This window comes from Otolemur garnettii, unplaced genomic scaffold (assembly GCF_000181295.1).
Source record: "Otolemur garnettii isolate 467f Iridium unplaced genomic scaffold, OtoGar3 scaffold00021, whole genome shotgun sequence".
In the NCBI taxonomy this organism is placed as follows: domain Eukaryota; kingdom Metazoa; phylum Chordata; class Mammalia; order Primates; family Galagidae; genus Otolemur; species Otolemur garnettii.
In genome coordinates, this window is record NW_003852416.1 from 17,177,777 (window position 1) to 17,192,741 (window position 14,965).

Here is a 14,965-nt window from a genome sequence, read left to right on the forward strand (position 1 = left end):
TTCCCATGTGTGAAACAGGTTAAGTACTAAAATCTTTAGTGTGAAAGAACTAAAACTGGCTCGGTGCCTATGGCTCAAGTGGCTAATGTGCCAGCCACATACACCTAAGGTGGCAGGTTCGAATCCAGCCCGGGCCCACCAAACAACAATGATGACTGCAACCAAAAAAAAATAGCCAGGCGCTATGGAGGGTGCCTGTGGTCCCAGCTATTCGGGAGGTAGAGGCAGGAGACTCGCTTGAGCCCAGGAGTTGGAGGTTGCTGTGAGCTGTGATGCCACAGGACTCTACCCAGGGGGACAGCTTGAGGCTCTGTCTCAAAAAAAAAAAAAAAGAACTAAAACTGATTTATATAATCAAGCAACACAAGGAAAAAATCAAAGAAAATGTTTATAATCCCACCACTTTGAGAGGCCAAGGGAGAAGAATTACTTGAGGCCAGGAGTTCAAGACCCTGTTTTTACAAAAAGTTAAAAATTAGCTGGGTAGATGTACTAGCTACATGCAAGGCTGAGGAAGGAAGATTGTTAGAGCCTAGGAGTTCACAGTTGGAGTGAGTGCTGATCAGGCCACTGCACTCTAGCCTGGGTGACAGACCAAGATTATTTCTTAAAAAAAAAAAAAAAAGAAAGAAAAGAAATCAGAAATCAGATATTCGGATTTTCTTCCCCCAAATCCATGTTCATTGTAGAAAATATGAATACTTAAAAAAGAGCAAAGGCAAATGGCTCATGCCTATAATCTCAGCCCTTTAGGAGGCCAAGGTAGGAAGCTCACTTGTGGCCAGGAGTTCAAGACCAGCTGGGCAACATAATGAGAATCCGGTCTCTAGGATCACCCAGAGTTTATCACTATTAACACCTGGATGCATAATCTTCCAGTATTTTAACCATGTGTACCCTTTTTTATTTTTTTCAAAATTAGATCTATAGTATCATGAAACTTATTTTAAAATCACCTTTTTCTATTTAAATATACCTTGTTCTCTTATGTTAAATACTCTTCTAAGATGCTTTAAATTTTAAAAGCAAAAGATTTACTATCCTCCCCCTCAAACCCGAACTATAAGGAAAAATATGAATTAAAAACTAAATGCTGCTGGCTCAGCACCCATAGCATAGCGGTTACGGCGCCAGCTACATACACCCAGGCTGGCGGGTTCGAACCTGGCCGGGGCCAGCTAAAACAACAATGACAACTGCAACAAAAAACAGCGAGGCATTGAGGTGGGTGCCTGTAAGCCCAGCTACTTGGGAGGCTGAGGCAAGAGAATCGTTTAAGCCCAGGAGTTTGAGGTTGCTGTGAGCTGTGATGCCCTGGCACTCTACCGAAAGCAACACAGTGAGACTCTGTCCCAAAAAAAAAAAAAGCTGCTTTAGCTCTTTCTCTAATCTCAGTCCAACCACTGGGAGTTTCTAGTGTTCCTTCAAAAACACTACTATTCCCCTCATCTCCTCTCTGCACAATGGTACACACACATTTAGGATCTGCCCTGAAGCTAACTGCAACACTGGACAGGAAACGGAACCTAAGTGGGATCAAGACAAGATTTCTTACTGCTTGGTTTGAGAAGTATGTTCCAGCTTTCTTGGGATCCAGGTGCATAAAGTCAACTAGGCCTGTGAAGAACGTGAGGAAGTTTAGCGTAAGGCCATGTGGAGTCACCTAGAAATAAACAGAATAAGCTATGAAAAAACATTTCATTGAAAGAACCAGGAATATAAGATGCTGCTCATAGTAAACACTCAATGCCACATTATCTATGATAATTGTGTGCCTCCCCTCTCTCAGCTAACCATTATCAATCTTTCTTCCTATAAAACTAAGTGGCAAGACAACTTCAAGCACTGACTGTTTCTTAATTTAGTAAGCTCACCTCCTTTCCAGCCTAAGGAAGGACATTAATTCTCCCATTCTCTGCGATTTCTCAACAGGATGAAAAGGAGGCTTACAAACATATCCTTGGGGAACTACCAGCCTGACAACACAGATTAATTGGTGCTAACTTGGATATTTGCCTGGACTAAGGAGGTAAAATTCAAATGCTTACAAAAGAAGATACTGATCATGAGCAAATTCATTCATCTTACAGAGCTCCTAAAAAGGAAGGTAATGAGCTCAAAAGAGAGCAGTGTGGCAGGTGACTGACATCAGGGAACTAAGTCCCCTCCTGTCCCTAGAGGATCACCCTTCTCCCACCGCCAAAGAAAAACAGAAGACTTATTCTCTGCAAAAGCTATATCAGAATCAAAACAAAGAGAAAAATGTAAGTTCTGAAAATGCAGATTAAGAAAACTTCTAGGCCAGGTGCAGTGGCTCACACCTGTAATCCTAGCACTCTGAGTGCTAGGTAGATCTCTCAAGCTCAGGAGTTTAAGACTAGCCTGAGCAAGAGCGAGACCCTATCTCTACTAAAAACAGAAAAATTAGCCAGGTTTTGTGGCAGTTGGCTGTAGTCCCACATACTTGGGAGGCTGAGGCAGGAGGATCACTTGAACCTAGGAGTTTAAGCTGCTGTGAGCTAGACTGACGGGCATGGCTCTCTAGCCTGGGGCAACAGAGACTCTTGTCTCCAGAAAAATACAAAAAACCAAAAAAGGAAAGAAAAGGAAACATAAATTCTAAATATCATATAGATAAGCAATATCCTGCCCCTTTCTCCCACCTTGCTCTCAGGAAGCCAGGCTTAGATCATTTTGGGTAGAGATTGCTAGATCCTTTCTAAAGAAATCTAATATACCAGAGAAGACATACAACAATCATATTTAGAGGTTGTCCGAAGTAAATCTGCTAGAGCTCCTTGTTCCTGACAGCGCTGTTAACCAGTCAACCAGGCATGAAGCACCATGCCCTGCCAAGAGTCAAATCTTCCTCTACCCCAATAAGAAGTTAAAACCCAATGCTTAACATTGATAAACTAAGAGATATCAGCAGAAGCTTATTACTCAAAAATACAGAGGAAAATTTCAAAAGATAGGCTAAAAGAGTTAAAGACGGAGGCTGGCCTGAGCCAGGGCAAGACCCCGTCTCTAAAAATACCCAAGTGTTGTGGCAGGTGCCTGGAGTCCCAGCTACTCAGGAGGCTGAGTCAAGAGAATTATGTAAGCCCAAGAGCTTGAGGTTGCTTTGAGGGATGATGCCATGGCACTCTACCAAGGGTGACAAAGTAAGACTCTGTCTCAAAAATAAATAAATAAATAAACATAAAAAATTAAAATTAAAAAAAAAAGAGTTAAAGATCAAAGTTGGGAGGGATAAGTTCTTCATTATAAGCCTTTTGCTACCTTTTGACCTTTCAGATCAGCAATACCCAATGGAAATATAATGGTAGCAATGTATATAATTTTAATTCCAGCAGTCACATTTTAAAACTATAAACACAAGAAATTTACTTTAATAATAGTTTACTTAACCCAATATATTCAAAATATTATTTCAACATCTGGCAGTGGCTACATTATAAGTGCTCAATGGCCAGATGTGACTAGTGGCTCTATCAGACAGTAGTTTCAGACTGTATGCATGGAATACTTTTTTTTTTTTTTTTTTTTGAGAAAGAGTCTCACTCTGTTGCCTAGGCTAGAGTGCCAAAGCATCAAACTAGTTCACAGCAACCTCAAATTCCTAAGCTCAAGTGATCCTCCTGCCTTAGTCTCCTGAGTAGCTGGGATCTACCACAATGCCTGGCTAATGTTTCTATCTTTAGTGGAGATGGAGTCTGGTTCTTGTTCAGACTGGTGTCCAACTCCTAAACTCAAGAAAGAGATCTCCTGCCTTGGCCTCCCAGAGTGCTAGGATTACAAGTATGAACTACTATACCCAGCCATGTAATAATTTAACAAAAATTATTTTTACTTAATAGTGACAATGAACAGCTTACCTTCTGTACCTGGGCTTTGACCACCAGTCCTGGTAGCAAGTTATTAAGGGTCCAGTTTTGCTCCTCAGTAGTAATGGCAGTAGAAACCTCTGCATGACCTATAGCCAGACTAACAACTCCTCCACTGGCTTTCACCTCTTCAATGACACAGTTCAGGTACTGACCAACCTTCAGTTTAGCACCTATAAGCCCAACCCCCCAAAAGGAAAAATACCTCAATGATAAAGACTTTTAACACAGGCTGAAGCAATATCTAAAAAGATCCATGGCCCACCTGTCTAGTTAGCATCTAACACTCCCATACTTTTCATCTCTAAGGGGCCAACTACAAGGAGAGAATGAAGTTACCCTAATTCAATACCCACAAAAACAGGAAAATCTCAGTAAGTCAGGAGAATGCTGGTCAGAGGCCCTATGAGCCCAAATTTCAGGGAAATATTCTGTCAGCAAAACTGTCATTGGTCCATCAGATCCTGGTGAGACCCTGCCACTCCCTGACCCTTCACACGCTTTCCCTTTCTGATCAGCTGAGATTAACCACTGATTTTACCAAAGCCAAACAGCCTCCAGGGTTACCACTCTAAATCAGGGTCATGTTAGTTATTAAAGTGGCACTTAAATTTAATCCCCATGAGCACCACCTCACTACCACATACTGGCCCCTCCTCCTACCCTCACCTTTGTTTTTCTGTCGGATGTACTCCTGGGCTTTTGGCAGTGGCAGAAATGCTCTGGTCCCATCAACACCAATGTCCACTAGGTAGCCATGGTCTTCTAGGCTAGACACAGTACCTGTGAGCAGCTGAGAGAAGAGAAAGCGTTCCTAAAAGTTCTAAGTCAAAGGTACAGGATACACAACAAACACCCACACATCCAAATATGAATGTTCACACCATTAATCTCAACACACTCTCCCATCATGTCATTCCCACACACAAAATTTCAATTTGAAACCACGATCCCACTAGAGGACAGACATCAACTTCAACATTCCCAAGGCCTGAAAGATCTCCTGGCTTCCAGATTGTAAGAAGCATTAAACAAAGTTGAATAATAAAGTGAGAGGAGTCTCCCACCTGGAAAGTCTTCAAAAGATAGGGAAGAGTTTTATGTTACGCAAAGAGGGATGAATTGGTAGGCCTTTCAAGGTCACTCCCAGAGCCACAACTAAGGAAAGAATCCAGAACTACCCTTCTAGCTATCATAGTATGTCTTTTCCTAAGACCTCCAAAGCATAAGAAAAACCCTGCCATTCTCCTTTATATTTTATGGGAAGCAGTGTGGCTCTAACATTTACTAGCTATTTGGTCTTAGGTATGCCTCTTAAACTTTTCTTAGTTCATCTCCTCAAATGTGTAAGAGAGACAATATCTACATGCTTCATAAGATTGCCATAAAAATTTCATCAGATAAAGCACCTGTGATATAGTACGTTCTCAACACTTGTCAATTCCCTGCAATCTGACTTACTTTTTATTCTCTTTTTACCCCAATAAATCCCACCAAAACTTCCAGGCCTTTCCTAAATCCTATTTTTTTTGAGACAGAGTCTTATTATGTCACCCTTGGTAGAGTGCCCCAGCATCACAGCTCACGGCAAACTCAAACTCTTGGGCTCAAGCCATTCTCTTGTCTTAGCCTCCTGATAGCTGGGACTACAGGCGCCTGCCACAACACTCGGTTATTTTTTTGTTGTTGTAGTTGTCATTGTTATTTGGCAAGCCGGGGCAGGGTTCAAACCCGCCAGCCCCAGTGTATGTGGCTGGCGCCCTAGCCACTGAGCTACAGGTGCTGAGCCTAAATCCCATTCAGGACATCAATGGCAATAGGACAGCTCTGATGGCCATTCCAGAAAAGAGTTCCAAAATTGCTTTGAAGGGTGGACTAGGCACTGGCAGGGGAGTACTTTAAAGGTGACCATGGTGATATTTAGCAATGAGGTATCTAGCACTCTTTTTAGAATGAGTTCACAAACTTAATTGTCCTATCTCATATTGATCTCCTTTCTCATAATTACAAGAGTACACACATATGAGTATAAATTTACTCTTTTGTACCTACTGGACTTGGAAGCTCTGAGCCAGGATTAATTTCTCCTGAATCTCCACAGGACTAGACATAAAGTAGTGGGATATCCATTAATTCAGCTAATAGACTAACTGCCCTGACTATCTAGTCTTCTGCCCGCAAAAGGAAGGCCCTGCACATTCCACACAAATGCCAGATGGCCTTTGAAAAAGACCAAATCCGGCTCGGTGCCTGTGGCTCAAGCAGCTAAGGCGCCAGCCACATACACCTAAGGTGGCGGGTTCGAATCCCCAGCCCAGGCCTACCAAACAACAATGATGGCTGCAACCAAAAAATGGCCGGGCATTGTGGTGGGCGCCTGTAGCCCCAGCTACTTGGGAGGCTGAGGCAGGAGACTCACTTGAGCCCAGGAGTTGGAGGTTGCTGTGAGCTATGATGCCATAGCACTCTACCCAGGGAGATAGCTTGAGGCTCCGTCTCAAAAAAAAAAAAAAAAAAAAGAAAAGAAGAAGAAAAAGACCAAATCTGCAATGCAATCTTGATAAGCAAGGTACTATGACAAATGCCTTCTTCCCATTGGCAAGTTCCCCACAAGGCTTCCTGGAGGCATTTTTTTGCCACCAGTGAAACTTGAACTTGCTTTCCCTTTCTCTCCTCCAAGGTAATGATTAGGATCCAGTCCTCTGGGCAGTACCTGTGGCTCAGTGTGTAGGGTGCTGGCCCCCATACTGAGGGTGGCGGGTTCAAACCCGGACCCGTAGCTGGGCGTTGTGGCAGGCACCTGTAGTCTCAGCTACTCGGGTGGCTGAGGCAAGAGAATCACCTAAACCCAGGAGTTGGAGGTTGCTGTAAAGCTGTGTGATGCCACAGCACTCTACCAAGTGCGATAAAGTGAGACTTTGTCTCTACAAAAAAAACCCAAAAAGGATCAGTCTTCTTCGATGTTCATTAAACACCCAAAGCACCCAGAAGATCTTCCATCCAGAAAAAGACTCACTCCTGCATGTAACAGTTAAGCTGAAAGTAGGCTGTAATCCCAGCACTCTGGGAGGCCATGGAGGGTGGATTACTTGAGCTCAGGAGTTTCAGACCAGCCTGAGAAAGACCCCATCTATATAAATCACTGGGCGTTTCAGCAGGCGCCTATAATCTCATCTACTCAGGAGGCAGAGGCAAGAAGATTGCTCAAGCTCAAGAGTTTGAGGTTGCTATGAGCTTTGATGTCACAGCACTCTTCCTAGGGCAACAAAGTAAGACACCGTCTCAAAAAAAAAAAAAAAAAAAGTTAAGCTGAAATGCAGAAGTAGCCTAAATCATACTCCTAGGAGGCAGAGTAGAGAGAAGACACATTACCTGCTTCTCTTCCCCAACCCCAGGTACGTACCATGCCAGGCTTCAGGGACTCTGCACTCAACACTCTGTTGACATTTTTGGGGTTCAGAGACAGCTTCACACTCTTCTTCCCCCTCTCTGTGGTGTCCACACTGCTCACCACACATCTCACAAGCATTCCAGGTGAGAAAAGTTCAGGCAAGTGGAGCAGATCCTGCACAATATGAATGAGAATGGCCTGAAAGACACACTTCCCCAGAACCACAAATCCACTGCCCACTTGTGGCTCACTGGCTTCTCTTCCTCAGACCCCAAAGAATCTAAAAGATGGGTGTATAGCCAAGGTAGAGACTTGAATTCCCGCACAAGCCCTCCAAATATTTCCACATAACAGGCAGATGTAAAATGACTAGTCAAGAGTTGTCTACATTTGCTGTCTCCACTACATCTCCTATTCACTTTTCAGCTCACTGCAATTGCTTTCCACCCCTTACACTCTACTACTTTATCTCCCAGTAATATCACCAGTGAGCTCCAGGTTGCTAAATCCAGGGATCTATTGTGACCTTTAAAAGCACCTAACATTGGTTTGGTGCCTATAGCTCAGCAGTTAGGGTGCTGGCCACAAATACTGAGGCAGGCAAGTTCGAAATTGGTCCAGGCCTGCTAAAAAATGACAACTGAAAAAACAACAAAAAAATAGCCAGGCATTGTGGCACATGCCTATAGTCCCAGCTACTAGGGAGGTTGAGGCAGAAGAATCACTTAAGCCCAAGAGTTTGAAGTTGCTATGAGCTGTGACGCCCTAGCACTCTACCCAGGGTGACAAAGTAAGACTTTGTCTCAAAACAAAACAAAACAAAACAAAGCCAAATCATGATCATCTCTCTCAATCCAGATCCCTTTTTAAGATTTCCTATCTCAGGATGTCACAGACAACCCTCAAATCATATACAACATAAACCTAGGACTTGTCTGTGATACTGTTCTCTGCCTTACCACCCTCATCAAATCTACCAGCAAGCAATGACTTTACCTTCTCTGAGAAATCCTAAACCAGATGCCATCAATAGAGCCTACAGCTGCCTCCTAACTGGTTTCTAGACAATTCGTCATGCCTCTTCAATCTGTTTGCTATGCTATCTACATGCCAACTGCCCTAGTAAGAATGTCAATGGCTGCCCAATGGTTCTAGAATTAAAAACTGGCCAGACATGGTGGGTCACGCCTATAATCCTAGCACTCTGGGAGGCCAAGGCTAGAGGACTGCTTGAGCTCAGGAGTTCAAGACCAGCCTAAGCAAGAATGAGACCCCACCTCTACTAAGAATAGAAAAATTAGCTGGGTCTGGTAAACACCTACAATCCTAGCTACTCAGGCAGAAGTTTGAGGTTGCTGTGAACTAGGTTGAGGGCATGGCACACCAGCCCAGATGACAAAACAAGATTCTGTCTCATAACTAACTAAATAAATAAAATTAAAAATCAATGCTTAATATAGTCTGCAAAGCCACAAATGACCTGGCCTCTACCCAGCTCTCTCCAGCCCATCCCACACTACACTTTCACTCACTCTATTCCTAGACATACTAGCCTTCTGTTACATATTGTGCAGTTTCTGCCAGAACTTCCTTCCTTCTTGACTTAGGGAACCCTGTTTTGTCAGATCCCAGATCAAAAATCTCATGCTTAGTGCTGGGTGTGGTGGCTCATGCCTTTAATCCCAGCATCTGGGAGGCCAAGGCATGTGGATTGCCTGAGCCCACAGGTTCAAAACAAGCCTGAGCCAGAGTGAAACCTCGTCTCTAAAAAAAAAAAAAAAAAAAATAGTGGGGTGCTGTGGTGGACACCTATAGTCCCAGCTATTTGGGAGGCTGAGGCAAGAGATTGCTTGAACCCAAGAGTTTGAGGTTGCTGTGAGCTATGATGCCAATGCACTCTACCAAGGGTGACAAAGTGAGACTCTGTCTCAAATTAAAAAAAAAAGAATCTTGTGCTCAGCAAAGACTTCCAGGCTTTCTGAATTAAGAGAAAAAAAAAAAATCCCCTTATTATAAACTCTCACAGCACCTTGAACCTTTCCTTCCTAGCATTTAGCAAAGTTGTCATTTTACATCTACCTATGTTTTACTTATTTCCTGTAAATGTTTCATCCAGGTTCTGTTACCTTCAGAGGTTCTTCTTGTGTCACCTGCTCATTCAGCTTTTTGGTGTATGCATCACAGATCTCAGTTACTTGCACAAATCCCCGGAGGCCATTGGGGAGACTGATCACAAGTTCCAATTCATTCACCTCCTTCACACAACCTAAAATCCGCATTCCCTCACACAGGGACTAGAAGAGAAAAAGTGAGATGGGTACGATAAGGAAGAGGATAGGGAAGTTAGATGATCTGACTTCTAATCCTTAACTCTGATATTTAAAAGCCACAGGAATTTTGTAAATGAAAAGAATATATATATGCATATACGTGTATGTCTATGCACATCTCAAATATCTAACTAAAAACAGTGAAAGGTCTAGATTATACAATAGTGTTAATAGCATTGAGTTTCTAGAGAACACTTTTGCCTCTTACTTTGTTCCAAACAACCCAAACTCAAATGCTTGGCACCATGAAGGAAGTGGGCCAATGGAGGCAACAGAGGCAGTCTGGAGTACACATGCTGGTATGATGGGTATGTTCACTACTCAGCTCCTCGTCACTACAAACATGAGGGAATGCTGGCCTTGAGCCGTCGGCCCTGTCAAATTGTTACAGGAATCCAAAAATCACTTTTTATGTAAAATGTTTAGTTTCCTAATGTTGGCACTAAACTAAACAATTTTTTAAAAAGCATCATACAGGAGTAAATCTGAATCTTTCCCTTCAGAATCATTTGACGTTTTTCTTTTTTGTAGCTAACATATATTGGAGTTATAATCTAAAAATACAGTGAGATCACTTCACTTCTCTGAGATAGTTTCACATCTGTGAAGTGAATGGGTAGGATTAGAATGATTGCTAAAGTCAGTGTCAGTTTTAACCTCTGAATTTATTAAAACACAAGTGCCATGAGAACCCAAGCCCACAGCATTTTTAAAGAAAAAGAAAAAAAAAAAAAGACCCCAAGCCAGGCATAGTAGCTCATGCCTATAATCCTCACACTCTGAGAGGCTGAGGCAGGTAGACTGCTTGAGCTCATAAGTTCGAGACCAGCCTGAGCAAAACCAAGACCTAGTCTCTACTAAAAATAGGAAAACCGCCCCCTGACTCTCAGGAGAAGAATGGTTTTAACCCGGAATTATGAGTAAACTGTTAATTCAGAAATGTATTTGGGAAATAAGCCAAGCGAGAGGTCATGGGTCAACTGTTAACCAAGTTAAAGTCGAAAAGACAATACACTACTTTTTCAGTTTTTGTCTTTCCTTTGCTATATGTTATTTTTTGCTATTTCCTTATGGCTTAGAATGTAAAACTGAGTGTTTTGTTCTGAATAAATATTTATCTTTTGTGTTGCTAAAAAAAAAAAAAAAATAGGAAAACCAGGCCAGAGGCATGCTTGAATCCAAGAGTTGGAGGTTGCTGTGAGCTATGATGCCATAGCACTCTACCAAGGGTAACAGTTTGAGACTCTGTCTCAAAAAAAGGAGGTGGGGGGGAGGGCAGGTAAAGGGGCAGTGCCTATGGCTCAGTGGGTAGGGCACTGGCCCCTTATTCCAAGGGTGGCAGGGTTGGACTGGCCAGGCCAAACTGCAGCAGGAAAAATGGCCAAGCATTGTGGCAGGCACCTGTGATCCCAGCTACTGCGGGGGTGGTGGTGGTGGGTGAGGTGAGAGAGTCGCATAGGCCCAGGAGTTGGAGGTTGCTGTGAGCTGTGTGACGCTGTGGTACTCAACTGAGGGTGATGAAGTGAGATTGTCTCTACCAAAAAAAAAAAAAAAAAAAAAAAGCAGCCCAGGAATTGGTTAGCAATTGAAGGAAATAATGCTTAATTCTGAGCAAAAATTGCTAGACTCTCTGCAAACACATACATGAAACATATATGAAAAAAAGGAATTAAAAAAAAAGAACACAGAAGGAATAACATACACAAACTTAAGCAATCAAGTTTGTTTAAAGGAAAACCAAACTTTAACAAACCTCAACACTAAGGATGTCAAACTTCTCTCTTACAGACTTGATGCTTTCTCTCTTCTTGATTTTCAACGTTTTTGTTTTTGCCGGCTCTTTCTGGCCCTTTTTCCTTTTGGTGGATTTCTCTTCAGTAGAAATCTAAAGAGGAAAAAGGACCCACAAAAATCCAAAAGATTAGGCAGCAATCCTGGCCTTTTCCTCCTATTTCAGGTCATATTCGATCTTGTTTTGTTACTTCCCCACTCCATTCCACTCTACTCCACTCTGCCCCACTCTTAACTGTTCCTTTAATTCTTGCTTTAATCCCAACTTTCCTATTTGGCCACCAATGCTCCCTTTTCCAAAGGTCTGAGAAGCCTCTTTCATGTTCCCAAAGTTTCTTCTCTCCTGTGTTCATCCTCTCTTGAGATGAGCATTGGGGTTCCCCAGCTTGAGAAGCAATGTAGAACAGTACATGAAAACATAAGCTGGAGCCATGGAAACCCAAGTTAAACTCCCAACTCTACCATAACAAACTAAGTGGTTTCACCTAAAGCATATAATGTCTCTAAGCCTCAGGTCCTCATCATGGAATTCTAATCTCTACTTCATAGAAAGTTGGAAAGATTACATAATATAGTATAAAGCCATGCACTCAACCACTAGTTCCCTTCTCCCTAGCATCTGGAGCACAGCCTAGTGTAGGTGCAAATTCTAACCAAATATTAACCATTATAGGTGACAAGGACTCCATCTGAAAATACAGTGATCAGCTAGGGTGCAGTGGCTCATGCCTGTAGTCCCAGCTGGTCCTGCTGCATGGGAGACCAGTACGAGGGGACTGCTTAAGCCTAAGAGTTTAAGTCCAGCCTGGGCAACAGGGTAAAACTTCCTCACCTAAAAAAATAAAACAAAAATAGGCAGCACCCGTAGCTCAGTGGGTAGGGTGCCAGCCACATACATCGAGGCTGGCGGGTTCAAACCCGGCCCAGGCCAGCTAAAACAATGACAATTGCAACAACAACAACAACAAAAATAGCCGGGGCTCAGCATCCATAACACAGTGAGTGGGGGCGCCAGACTGCTAAACAATGACAACTGCAACCAAAATAGCAGAGCATTGTGGCGGGTGCCTATAGTCCCAGCTACTTGGGAGGCTGAGGCAAGAGAATCACTTAAACCTGAGAGTTTGAGGTTGCTGTGAGCTGAGATGCCACAGCACTCTATTGAGGGTGATATAGTGAGACTGTCTCAAAAAAAAAAAAATACATACATATATATATAGAGAGAGAGAGAGAGCGCGCTAGAGAGAGCTGGGCATTGTGGCAGGCACCTGTAGTCCCAGCTACTTGAGAGGCTGAGGCAAAAGAATCACTTACGCCCAAGAGTTTGAGGTTGCTGTGAGCTGTGATGCCACAGCACTCTACCAGGCCAACAGCTTGAGACTATGTCTCACAAAAGAAACAACAACAACAAAAAATGATCAAACCACTTCCTCCCCATTCTTAATCAACATGCACAGAGTCCCTAACAACAAGGAACAAAAACGTTTCAAACTCAAATACTAACTGCCATGCTCCAAAAGATACCGCTTTGTGGTATGGCCTCTTTAACAAATTCGATATATAGAACTGAACTTCAACAAGAAACAAACACGGAAAATAACATATTCTCAAGTTAGGTTCATCCTTCACAAGACACTATAGTGAAATTTCCAGTGAGTTTCACCAAATAAGCATAACGCTTACATCAAATAAGTTGTCTTGTTCAACTGACTTCTGTAAAGCCTTTTCTGATTTGTGAGTCTTTCTTGTACCCCCTCGGGGGAAGCTTTCTTCCAGGGTTGCCATGTTTGAGTCTCCTAAAAAGAATGCAGAGATTAATGGTGAGATGTAACAATGGTGGCAGATTTCATAAAGGTTGTGCTCAATGAACAAAACAGAACATTCTAGCAATGTGTTAGACAATATTCAGAACTATGACAAAGATGGTTGAGATGTCAGGCCCCTAATAATCCATAGGCCAACTTTCCAAAGGTCTTCGCTTTAAAAAGTCCACACATCTTCCAAAGGATGAGTTATAGATTCAACATAGTCAATACTCATTAAGCAACTACAGTTATGTCAGAGATACACAAATGAACATAACCCCCTACCTTCAAAGAACACACATGCTTTCTACCAGATAAAACAATCATGCAGGGCAGCGCCTGTGGCTCAATGGGTAGGGTGCCAGCCCCATATACGGAGGGTGGGGGGTTCAAACCCAGACCGGCCAAGTGCAACAAAAAAATAGCTGGGCATTGTGGCGGCGCCTGCAGTCCCAGCTACTCGGGAGGCTGAGGCAAGAGAATTGCCTAAGCCCAGGAGTTGGAGGTTGCTGTGAGCTGTATGATGCCACAGCACTCTACCAAGGGTGACAAAGTGAGACTCTGTCTCTACCAAAATAAGAAAAAAAAAATCATGCAAGTACATTAGAATCTCCACAGTTGGCCACCTCCCTGAGTTGACCTAATTTTCATAAACCCAACATATACCACATGTACAAATCAGTACAGTAGGCCTACCTCCTTATACTGACCACCTCCCTATGTTGATCAGTGTGTTACAGTCCCTTGGGTGGTCAACTCACAGAGGTTCTATGGGTGCTCAACTTACAGAGGTTCTACTGTAATTTAAAATACAAATTGGATTATAAACTAGCAACAAAGAGATAGGAAGTGATGAGGCTTCAATAAAAGAAGTAAGCTTCATAAAGAAATTCCCCCAGCCTGAGCAAAGTGAGACCCCGTCTCTACTAAAAGCAGAGTAACAGAGGGGAGCTCAAGCTATGATGCCACAGCTCTCAACCCCAGGGCGTCTGAGACTCTGTCTGGGGGGTGAGGGGAGTAGAAGTTCCTTTTGAGCTGAAAGTTGTAAGAAGAATAAGAAGAATGTGGGCGGTGCCTGTGGCTCAGTGGGTAAGGCGCCGGCCCCATATACCAAGGGTGGAGGGTTCGACCCTGGCCCCAGCCAAACTGCAACAAAAAAAATAGCCGGGTGTTGTGGCGGGCGCTTGTAGTCCCAGCTTACCCGGGAGGCTGAGGCAAGAGAATCACCGAAGTCCAGGAGTTGGAGATTGCTTTGAGCAGTGACGCCACAGCACTCTACCGAGAGCGATAAAGTGAGACTCTGTCTCAAAAAAACAAACCAAAAAAAAAAAGTAAAGGGCAAGGGGTCCAGTTTGATGGGAATTTGGCCTTTAATATTATTTCAGACAAGGAGAAGCTGAGGTTCCAAAAAGTAAACCTGCTTTGGAGCAGGGATCAGGTGGCCGAACCACTCACCAGGCACGTTAGGTGCCTGGCAGGTACCAGGGGACCCAGCCCTGGGACAGGCCAGAGAGCAGCGAGGTTCCTCCCTTCTCACCTCTGCCCTTACTCACCAGCCCCGCAGCTCCAGCACCTCCTTGCAACGGAGCCCACGCCACCGTAACACACGCGGAGACCTGAACACCTACAACCCCATGCCACTCTTCCGGAAGCCTGGGCGGGCTCGACGCACTACTTCCGTTGCTATGTTGCGGCCCACAGGCGGGGGAGGTGCTATGGAGACAGGAAGCGGAAAGGCGGGACTTCGAGCCGTGGCCAATC

General features: G+C 43.6%; 1 protein-coding gene across 1 annotated transcript in view; it reads right to left on the reverse strand.

Annotated features, from left to right (window-relative positions):
* PDCD11 (programmed cell death 11) overlaps positions 1-14,845 on the reverse strand; it is a 50,428-nt gene extending 35,583 nt beyond the window's left edge. The window contains exons 1-8 of the mRNA XM_012803662.2: positions 14,758-14,845; positions 13,083-13,195; positions 11,362-11,493; positions 9,405-9,572; positions 7,291-7,452; positions 4,557-4,680; positions 3,879-4,060; positions 1,556-1,663 (exon numbers count right to left, since the gene is read on the reverse strand). Coding sequence (XP_012659116.1) covers positions 1,556-1,663; positions 3,879-4,060; positions 4,557-4,680; positions 7,291-7,452; positions 9,405-9,572; positions 11,362-11,493; positions 13,083-13,184 — 978 coding nt within the window. The 5' untranslated portion in view covers positions 13,185-13,195; positions 14,758-14,845. The remainder of the gene's footprint in view (positions 1-1,555; positions 1,664-3,878; positions 4,061-4,556; positions 4,681-7,290; positions 7,453-9,404; positions 9,573-11,361; positions 11,494-13,082; positions 13,196-14,757) is intronic.
* Positions 14,846-14,965: the final 120 nt, after the last annotated feature.